This window comes from Zea mays, chromosome 7 (genome assembly GCF_902167145.1).
Source record: "Zea mays cultivar B73 chromosome 7, Zm-B73-REFERENCE-NAM-5.0, whole genome shotgun sequence".
Lineage (NCBI taxonomy): Eukaryota > Viridiplantae > Streptophyta > Magnoliopsida > Poales > Poaceae > Zea > Zea mays.
Window position 1 is genome coordinate 77,031,682 of NC_050102.1, and position 11,468 is coordinate 77,043,149.

The 11,468-nt window shown below is 46.8% G+C and overlaps 1 protein-coding gene across 1 annotated transcript in view; it reads right to left on the minus strand.

Annotated features, from left to right (window-relative positions):
- The window catches only part of LOC100276350 (CASP-like protein 13), a 33,786-nt gene extending 23,398 nt beyond the window's left edge, over positions 1-10,388 (minus strand). The window contains exons 1-2 of the mRNA NM_001150159.2: positions 10,069-10,388; positions 3,672-3,804 (exon numbers count right to left, since the gene is read on the minus strand). Of these exons, the coding sequence (NP_001143631.1) occupies positions 3,672-3,804; positions 10,069-10,199 (264 nt within the window). The 5' untranslated portion in view covers positions 10,200-10,388. The remainder of the gene's footprint in view (positions 1-3,671; positions 3,805-10,068) is intronic.
- Between the last annotated feature and the right edge of the window lie 1,080 nt (positions 10,389-11,468).

Genomic DNA, 11,468 nt, shown 5'->3' on the forward strand with positions numbered 1-11,468 from the left:
CAGCTCCGGCGACGGTTGCCGGCACTGCAAGGGTGGTCGCGGGGGTGATAGCCCAACCCATGGTGGCCCCACCGATCGCGGCGGCGATCCCGCGTGGTCGTCCTTCTACAACCTCTAGATCGGGACCATCTCCATGTGGTCGAGCCCATCCATGGGTGCTGCCTCGCCACACCCACCTCAATTGGCTCTGTTGACCACACGCTCCTACGGTGTCCCACCGCCTTCAATGCCCCCTCTTTCGCACTCGTCACCATCTCTGCCTCTCCTCCCACTCTCCGGGACTCCTGTCTCAACCACTTTGTCCCTATTGAGTGGAGGTTGGGACCAGTGTCCTGCCCCCGTCGCATCGTCCAGCACCATGGCGCTGACACCGCCTCCCACCTCACCTGATCGGGTGGTCGACTCAGGCGCCTCCTACCACACCACTCCTGATGCCGACACGTTACCTCACTCCTATCATCCTCATCCTTCCCTTCCATCCTCTATTATTGTGGGTAACAGTTCCACCCTTCCAATCACATCAGTAGGTGACTCAGTTCTTCCGAGACCGTTCTACTTCAACAACGTTATTGTTGCTCCTCACATAATTCAGAATTTTCTTTTTGTTCATCGGTTTACCACTGACAACTCTTGTTCCATTGAGTTTGACCCTTTTGCTAATATATGTCATGCTTGTTAGCTAGGCTACCATGTTCGCCTACCTTTCTCTAGTTCTTCCTCTTGGGCTGATCAAGCCTTTGACCTTGTACACTTTGATCTATGGACATCTCCTATTTTTAGCCTTTCAGGTTATAAATACTACCTGGTAACTATGGATGACTTTTCGTATTTTCTTTGGATTTTTCCATTGCGATTGAAATCTGATACTTTCACGACTTTCACACTTTTTCGTTTGGGTCTCCACCCAGTTTAGCCGCCCGGTCCGTGCTCTCCATTGTGACATTAATCACTAGTTCGACCACTCCACCTGACGCTCTTTCTTTTTGACGAGGTTCAGTTGCAGCTCTCGTGTCCCTACACCTCCCCCTTAGAACGGTCGGGCCAAATGCATGATTCACACCACCACCAACATGATTCGATGCCTTCTTTTTCAGGCGTCTCTCCCTATTAGCTATAGGGTGGAGGCATTGAACACTGCCACACATCTCTTCAATCACCTCCCCTCCAAGGCGATCAGTCATCCCACTCCTTTCTTCGCCCTCATCGGCACCACACCTTCCTATACGCACCTCCACGTCTTTGGTTGTACCTGCTATCCTAACATCTCTGCCAATGCTCCCCACAAACTTTCACCCCGATCTACTCGCTGTCTTCTCCTTGGGTACTCCTTTGACCACGAGGGGTACTAGTGCCTCGACCTTTTCACCCATTGCATCATCTCTCTACATGTTTTTGATGAGGATGTTTTTCCCCTTGCTGACCCCTCAGCCTCCCGACCTTGACAGTCTCCTGTCTCCTCGATGTCGATCCCATCGGTGTACCTCATCTTCCCCTACCCTCGGTCCTGGTAACCTCTTCCTCACCATGTGTGACCCCTTCGCCTTCGACCACGCACGCGCGTCCCCGTCGCTTCTATCTACACCATGCATGGCCCCGTCGCTTCTGTCCATGCCACGCGCGGCCCCGCCACTCCGACCACCTTTGGCTCGCTTTAACGATCTCGCCCGCTTCTACCACAGGGTGTGCGGCCTAATCCCCCGGTCCCCTCCTCTGACGAATCGGGCCGTGCCTAAGCCCACTCATGTGTCAAGCCACCGATGAACCATTTGGTCGCTATCCACCACGACCTGCACCATGTCCACCCGATGGTGACGTGTCGATCGGCCAGTGTTCTCTGACCAGTTGACCGACTGGTGCTCACGACCGCCGCTGCTCTGACTCCCTCACATATCCCCCCTTCGTCCGTATCGCGCCCGCCAATCCCTACTAGCGCCGCACTATGGAGGAGTACGCAGCCCTGCTAGCCAACCACACCTGGGACTTGTCGTGTCCCCCTAGCGCACCAACGTGGTCACCGACAAGTGGATCTTCGGCCATAAACTCAAGTTCGACAGCTCTCGGGATCGATACAAGGCCCGTTGGGTCCTTCGAGGCTTCACTCAGCTCTCCGGAGTGGACTACGACGAGACCTTTAGTCTTGTCGTTAGGCCCACCATCATTCGGATCGTCCTCTTCCTCGCCCTCTCCCGAGACTGGGTGGTCCACCAATTGGACGTCAAGAATGCCTTCCTTCACGGCACTCTGACCAAGATGGTGTACTGTAACAAGCCCGCCGACTTCGTCGAATCCACTCACCCAGGTATGGTGTGTAAGCTTAACCGCTCTTTGTATGGCATCAAGCAGGCGTCACAGGCTTGTTACAGTCACTTCACCCCCTGCTTGGTCTCCCTCGGCTTCGTCGAGGCCAAGTCAGACACGTCCCTATTCATTCTTCAGCGCGGCGACGACACTGCCTACCTACTTCTCTATGTCGACAACATCGTGCTCACGGCGTCCAGTGCTGCCCTCCTCCAGTGCAGCGCGACTTCGCAATGAATGACCTAGGTCCTCTCCACCATTTCCTTGGGGTCACCGTGGAGCGCTGCCCCAAGGGCCTCTTCCTTCACCAGCGATAGTGTACCATCAACATTCTAGAGTGGACTAGCATGTCCGACTGCAAGGCCTACTCCATGCTTGTTGACACTAAGGCGAAGATCTCCGACAACAATGGAGCCCCGGTCGACGACATGACGGCCTACCGGAGCCTCATCGGGGCTCTCCATTACCTCACCTTCACTCGACCTAACATCTCCTACGTGGTCCAGCATGTGTGACTTCATATGCACACCTCACGAGAGCCCCACCTCACCACTGCCAAGTGGATTCTTCGCTACCTTCGTGGCACCCTCAACTACAGTCTGCTTCTTCGACCTTCTCCGACATCTAAGCTGATCATCTACACCGACGATGACTAGGTCGGCTACCCTACACGCGTTGGTCCGCCTCTGGTTACGTTGGGTTCTTGAGCACCAACCTCGCCTCCTGGTCATCGAAGCGACAACCCGTCGTCTCCCGCTTCAACGCTGCGACCGAGTATCGCACAATGACCAACGGCATGGCCGAAGCACCCTGGCTTCTTCAGCTGCTCCAAGAGCTCCACAGCCCCCTCGCGCGCTACACTCGTCTACTGCGACAACGTCAGCACGATCTACCTCTCCACTAATCTCGTACAGCACCGGCGCATGATGTACGTCGAAATCAACCTCCACTTTGTATGTGAGTGTGTCGTTGTTGGCGATGTTCGAGTCCTCCGAGTCCCGACTACTTAACAGTTCGCCGACATCTTCACCAAGGGACTTCCTTCTTTAGTGTTCTCGGAGTTTCGGTCCAGTCTCAACATCTCTACAGGCTAGAGTTGTGACTACAAAGATGCTAGCTTGTTGTGTTCTGTATCATTGTACTGGGTCATGGCCCATGTACATGTACTGGTATATATTAATATACCCCTGCCCAAATTAGGGGTAGGGTTTCAGTCTATCCAACAAATGGATACACAGCCATTGCAATGACTCTAGGATAACTACTAATTATCAAAATTAAACCAGTGGATCAATCTGTTCAGTAGATCAGGAAATTTTTCATAATAATATAAGTATAAGCACTTGGCTAACAAACACGAAAATATCACTTACCCAGTCCCCAACAACAAAAAGGCTTACAAGCACAGGGTTGTGAAGATCTCTTTTAGTCTTCAAAGAGTAGACATCAAGACAAGCAAGGCCAAAACTCCAAAGAAGTTGTAGGCCCATTGAAGCAATCAAGTAGCTGGAAAGGGAAAAGAGATCGAAATAAATAACCAGAAGCAAAGTAAATGAGACCAGTAGTGCAAATTGAGAATTGAGCTCATGCCCAAGCGAGTCATTTTGAACATTACAACTTTCATATGTGATTCAGCAAGTACAAAAGTCGAGTAGGAGAAATAAAACCAGTTATGCATCAGCACAATAGTGAAGAAATGTAACACATTGAAATACAAGTCCTAACTTACACATTCGAACTACCAAAAGTTGGGCAGGAGAAATAAAACCATTCATGCATCAATGTGTGGATGTATTGCATATTTAAATTGAGCCTCTTAGACAGTATATACAAATTACAAAGACTTGGGGACAAGAAACCTCCATGGATAAATACTCAGATTACAACCTTAGCTACCAAATATACTCTACCAATATGTCCCCTTTTGCTACTTCTTGCCATGGGATGCCTCCATGCAAGGCATCGCTGGAGGACAAGATGTAGACAAAGAGGGGGAAGGGGGAGGGGGCAGGGTAAGGACTTATGGTACACTTATCTGTCAGCTTGACAAGGGTCGCATGTGGCCTCACCATGGAGCAGCACGAGTGTTGCACTAGTGTGATACCAGTGACTGATGGAGCACTCATGGTTTTTAAAGCGGTAAGGCGGTCCAAGGCGTTGGAGCACCGCCTGGACGCCTAGGCGGCGCCTAGGCGAGGTAGGCGGGCAAGGCGCCTAGGCGTTAGACCACACCGCCCGGACGCCTAGGCGACGCCTTAAGAACAGAGAGCACCAACCACCTACGTGAGTGCTCACGGTGGCCACCTTCGAGGAAGATGATTACAATCTAAATAGAGGTTTAAGTACTCCTCCCTTACATGGCCAACACGGCCCAACACCTGGCACACACCACAATGATTCAATCACCACCGCCCAGATTATTTCTCTCGCTCACCTTCTGCTTCTTCCATCTTCCGATTATTCTCCTGAAGAATCCACGTGTCTAGCATCTTCCCTGCCGCCAAGAGTTGATTGCCCCCAATCAAGGACGTCTGGAAAACGTCTCTTCAAAACCTCATAATCTTCCCATGTTGTAGCATCAACTGGAAGATTAGACCAAGCCACACAAATCTGGACCATTGGTTTGTTGCCTTTGTGAACCAGATACCTCTCCACAATTTGTATTGGATGAATATTCACCTAAGACAAATCCACCAACAGAGAAACATCCGAGAACACCAGTGTGAAATTGGGTGTAAACGACTTCAACTGAGGAACATGGAAAACATGATGCACCAAAGTTGTTGCCGCCAAATCCAATTTGTATGCCACTGAACCCACTCGTTGAAGCACGGTAAAGGGCCCAAAAAAACTTGAAAGCTAGCTTTGGGTGAGCTTGGCTGACCACAGAATTCTGAACGTAGGGTTGTAGTTTCAGTAAAACACGATCAGCCACTTGAAAGACATGATCATGTTGGAACTAGGGTTGCTGGTAGGGGAAGCGTGGTACTGTTCATGTAATGAACAGTACCTGCCGGTGAACACTATCGCGCGTGAACAGTAGATGAGTTGGGGTAAGCACGGGCAAGATACTTACCTGCTTGCTTTATTCCTTAGCCAAAAGGAGCTATATATATGGCTGAGATAGCAGCCTCAAACTCTATTCAAGACAAATAACCTGATCCTAACAAACTCTATCCGACCTAACAAACTAAGCATCTAACAAACTCTATCCTATCTAACATACTCTATCTGATCTAACAAACTCTATCCGATCTAACAAACTAAGCAAACTAACAAACGGTGGTATGGGATGTCAGTCATAACATCTCTCCCGACCTCCAAAATCAGCTCGTCCTCGAGCTGGAAAGTAGGATAAGAGGTCTTGAACGTCTCCATCGGTTCCCATGTAGCTTCAGCCTGAGATGCTCCGTTTATGATGGGGATCTTTCTCAACAGCCACCCCATCTATTATGGTATTTAACTCCATGTTGTTGTCTGAAACTATGATATATTGGTATTTTCCTATGTTGTTTAAAATTACGTTTAAACTTCATTTAAACGTCTATAAGTTAAAACTTCACCAATGAGTGTTTCAACGTTTTGTCCTTTTAATAACCTTGTTGAAGACGCACTTGCTTGCTCCTTCGGTGATAGCCATGTGATGGTCCTGGAGATAACAGCTAGATGCTTCTCCCTACGGAGAGGCTTCACCCATCGGCGTGCAAGAGTTTACATGCTTCTGGTTGTAGGCGTAATGCCACTAGGTGTTCAGGTCCTCCTTCGCCTTGAACAAGGCCATTAAGCAATCCAGCATTGTGAACATATGATAGAGCTGCTCAGACATGTGATGATGCCCTTCAACAAGGGCATGTAAAGCGTCAGCAAAAGCCATGGGAATGGATCAAATTTCATGATACTTAGACCATTTGGGGCACAACTGAAAGGGAAATGTGCCCTTGGGCCATTTCTAGTTGTTTTGGTGATTAAATACTCAACACACCACTTTGAACTAACTCTCTAAATATAAGCATGAGCACAGGTGTATCAAAAGCAAATTGAAGACAAGAAGTTCAAATGAGTTGAATTTGAAGACCAAAAGTGCGACTTTGAGTAAGGCTACAAAAACATGAGGTTTAAGTACTTGAATAATTGCACATATTTTATACAATGTTTCTTGCACCTTTGTTTGGCTACTAACTCCTTTGTGCAAGAAAAGTGGAATTTGGACTTAGTTATGGACACATTGGAAATCCTGGAAAAAAGGAATGAAAGAGGTATGATCCCAACACTTAGTAAATTGTTTTAGTTGCTACTATGTTTGTCTAAGTGCTAGGAAACCTCTCAAGAAAAGACAAAAGAAGTTGGAGAAGTTTGGCTCAAAAGAGCCAAACTTATGCTAGTCTGGGAGCCGGCTCCCGGACTGTCCGGTATGCATCGGACTGTCCAGTATGCACCGGACTGTCCAGTGATGCGTACGGCCGAACTCGCTGCTCTCGAGACCTCTGGCTCGGATACCATGTTAGAGTGCATGAACTAACCAATTCAACGCAAAAGTTTAAACTGATGGGAGAAGGTAGTCAATCCACTTATACACTTCAACACCCCCACTCACGTGCAGCCAAAGAGAAAGGCACAAACGCAATCAGAGAGAGGCGCAAATGTGGAAATAAATGGGTGGAGGCACAAATAAAACCTCTGTCAGGATTCGAACTCGAGGCCTCTGGATTTGGTACCATGTTAGAGTGGACGAACTAACCATTTCAACCCAAAAGCTTAAGTTGATGGGAGAAAGTAGTCAATCCACTTATACACTTCAACACTAAGAACAGAGTTGATCAAGATGAACCACCCACCATAATTCAATGTGGAAGATGGAGTGAGAGTTCAATTTTGGGAGGATAAGTGGAGAGGAAACATTCCACTTAAAATTTTCATTTCCCAAATTTGTTTAGTATTTATTATAATAAGTCAATATCTGTTGCAAAGGTGTTGGAATATGACCCTCCTTATTTAAGTTTCAGAAGAAATTCGAATTCTAATCTTATTTTAGAATGGCAACACTAATCAAAAAAGAGTCTTTTTACAGTGAAATCTATCTGGGTCAAGGAGGAGTCTCACCTCTGGTGTAGTGTTGGAGCCAGTGGATTAGCTAGCATCCTTTTTGCTCCAGCGCACTAATCGGTGACCTTTTGTTTTTGAGTTTCCATGGTCATGGGTCTAGCTGTTCATACTATTGTTGTATTTCTAACTATCATCTAGTGTGTGTGGGTTTGTGCGGAATTGTAAGAGGTTTCCCCTTTTTACCTCACATTTTCTTCTTAATATAATGATACGCAGCTCTCCTGCGTTTTTGAAAAAAAAAACAGTGAAATCTATGTATAATACTCTTTTGAGTTGTGCTTTTATTCCTGTCTTTAATAAGGTTTGGAAAATAAAGTTGCCTCTAAAGATAAAGGTCTTTCTATGGTTCCTACAGAAAGGAGTTACACTCACCAAAAGTAATCTAAAAAGGAAAAACTGGAAGGGAAGTGATAAGTGCTGCTATTGTAACTGTACTGAAACTGTTGATCACTTGTTCTTTAAGTGTGAGTTTGCAAAATTTATATGGAGAATTATTGAAACAGCAACTGGATTGCAAGCCCCACTTGATTCAGTACAGTTCTTTGGGCAGTAGCTGAATGCTTTCAAACCAGATTTAAAAAGAATGATATTTGTGGATGCGGCTGCTGTGACTTGGTCTCTGTGGCTGTGTAGAAATGATCTGGTTTTTAATAATGTTACAATTCAATCACCTCTACAGGTAATTTTCAGGAGTACCTTCTAGATCAGGAGCTGGTCTGGCCTTCAGAGAGAGGAGGATCAAGGACGGCTAAAGATTGTGTGCTCAAGTCTGGAGATTATTGCTATGGAGGTGTTTGCCAAAATGGCTGGAAGTTTAGTAACAAGCTAGAACTTTGAGTCTGTCCTTTTTTTCTAGCTATGGTGTTTATATCTGAATGGTTGGTTGTTATGGGTCCGGGTCGTTTCATAAGCTTAATGAAATAAATCCCTTATCCAAAAAAAGGTGCCATACTTCGACCATGAGAACTCATTTGGAAATCTTGGGACCCAGAAAAATGTCATTTCTTCCTTTGGTTGGTGGTGTACAATTGGTGTTGGACTGCGGATCGACTAGCTAGAAGAAGGATTGTCACATCCATAAAGATACCCCTACTGTGATCAAGAGGAGACAATTGATCACATTCTTGTAAGTTTTGACTTTGCAAGTTTTGGTTCACCCTGTTGCAGCGATTCAGCCAGCATTCAGTGGCACCCATGCACCGAGGGCCAGCCTGGAGCCTTGCGACCTGATCAACAAAGCTTCAATTCACTCGTCATTCTTGGCATCTGGACTACTTGTAAACATCAAAACTGGTGCATCTTGGATGGAGTTGAAGTCTGGCTGGCACCTTGGTTCTGGTTGTAGAGGAAGTGCGACTTTGGGGTTTGCTGTTGCAAGTGGGTTGCCTCTGTGACTACCCTTGGAGCTGGTGTTTAGTCCAGTTGTGGCTGTATTAAATTTTTCCACAGTTGTGCATGTGTTCTGTATAACTAAGGGGATCTTCTTATTTATATAATGGTACACAGCTCTACTATGTCTTCAAGGAAAAATATTAGTGTAACATGCAGGTTTCACTGTCCAGTTGGACAAGGGGCACTTTATTTACAAAAGATCATATACTCATATGGCATGTCACTTGGCATGGGCACATGCTAACTTGCCAACACTTTTGTACTGTCATACATACTATGGTCTTCATAACAAAATATTTGGTAAGAGAGCCTTGGACATATATCAAAGTTCAAGTTCAAACTTCAAAGTTCAAAAGCAGTAGATGTTTCCTGAATATGTATCATCAAGTAATATGTGGATACATATATTCTCTACTCAACATAGATTTGTTAGTAGACAGAAGAAAGTGTCTTGACGGAGAAGATTTATGGTACTCTTGTTAAAACTGTTTAGTTTGTGAGTGTAAAGTAGTTTCAAGAAGAAAAGGAATTATCTGAAAAACAAATTTATTGCCCTTTATCCTGTTTTCAATTAGGACTCATGAAAGACACAATTCATTTTCTTAAGTAAATTCTACGAGCTTGTTTGGGAGTAAGGGGAATAGAGGGGATTGGAGGGGTTAAAATCCTCTTGCTATTCAATTTTGAATAGCAGGGTTGCTTCCAGACATGTTCTGCATGTTTTAGCCAGCCCATCCGGACTCAATTCATGGCATAAACAAGAAAATAAATTCGACTCTACACTTCAACCATCAAAGCCTAATGGGAATACAATAACATAAGGATTGCCTAAGCTTGCAGTGGTCATGATTTACGGGCGAAACCCACATCAAGAACTAATCCAAGCTGATGACGACTCAAACTGCCAGAAGACATACTTCAGAGACATGAAATATTTAAATCGCCAGGAGCATCTTCCTGTCACAGATTATTATTAGGAGTGTGGCAACAACACCATCGGATAGAAGTGTGGCAACGCCAAGAACATCAGCTAGCAGCAATGGGCCAAGAACAACTTATTCAAGGCACATGTACATTGTGCTCAATCAAAACCAGAATTGCGCACTTCGGGCGGAATTCCAAGAAACCGGTGAGTTTCATTCCAAAAAGGCTTACCAAAGCCAGGAAATCTATAGTTTTACCTAACCGCCAGAGCTAGCTAATAACCAATGCAGCACACAAGAAGCAACTAAGCGGAGCGGAGGAGAGAGGGGCAGAGAAGGTAAACGGCATTACCAGAAAGCAGTGTAGTTGGAGAAGCCGTACGCTGTGGCCATAGCGCCCATGGATGCGCCAGCGGACACGCATTGCGACAACCGCAGCGCCATGCCACTCCAGGTCCCCGGGCTCCCTACCACATCCTTCATTCCCCCAAGCCGGTGAGTGGGAGCGAATGGAGAGAAGCGCGCAAGAGACCGCGGTACCAGAGAGATAGCAGCGACCGCCAGTCGGAGGTCCGGCGAGACTGGACGCTCGAACCCGGATCTGTTAATACTGGCTCCAGCAAGACGAGGAGACAGGAAGAGTGAGTAGAGAGATGGCCGGGGTTTTGGTTTAGTGACTAAAGGCTAAAGAGGCTCTAGCTTAATGGGCGTTTGGTTGAGGAGTGGAACGGAGCGGTTCCATTTCAGTTTCTAGACATTGAACCATTTTATTCTGTATTTGGCGAGCAAAATAGAACCGCTCTATTTTTTTGTTTGGTTGAAGAGTAGAATAGAGCGGAGCTGCTTCATTCATTGTTTGATTGGAGAGCCATATGAGTGTGAAGTGGAGGAGAGGAATGAGAGCGCTCGCGTCCGCGAGAGCGCTCGCATCCGATCATTTTAATGGAGCGAGAGCATCCCAAATATTTGTCATATATAGACTCCAGGAGCCGCTCCGCTCTCCTCCATTGGAAACCAAACATCGAAAAAATAAGAATGGAGTCGTTCCATTCCTCTTCGCTCCTCAACCAAACACACTTTCTGAGGAGCAAACGTCTCGGTTCGAACACTCTTTAGGGAGATTTTTAGGCTTTGTTAAAAAGAATCCTTTGATATGCCTCTCTCTATTAGGTTACATCCTGCGTGGTTGCATGCCACCCTCAAGTTGGGGCGTTGTAGAGTGGACGGTGACGGCCCACTAGTGATACGGCCAGAATTCGGGGATTCTCTCGAGCGAGATCATATTTGGGTCTCTTCTTAATATAATACCATGAGAACGATCTTTCTCTCCCCGAAAGAGTTTATATTATATATTTGAATCAAAGTTATTAAAAGATGAGCCGATTTCGAGCCCTCTACGGGCTTCCCGACCTCACACCCATCCCCATCATGACACGTGTGAGGAGCGCGGATGCGACTCTTCCTCCAATCCAGCTGTCACCGATGGCAGGCATCGTGTTCTCCATCCCATGCTACTTCCTCCTTCGACACCGCTTGTGTCCCTCCGGATCCCATCGCCCCGCTCGCCTTCTCCTTCGTTGGCCCGACTAGCATCTCCTCTACCCTCTACCTCTCACTTCCTCCTCCCGTAGTCACAGTGTGCAGCTCTGCCGGCCCAGGTTTTGCGCTCCTGGCCACCACGGTGTCCCTCCGTCGACTCCTACCACCGTGTCCTGTATAAGTGTGTCTCATTTACCAAAAACTCCCGCTGTC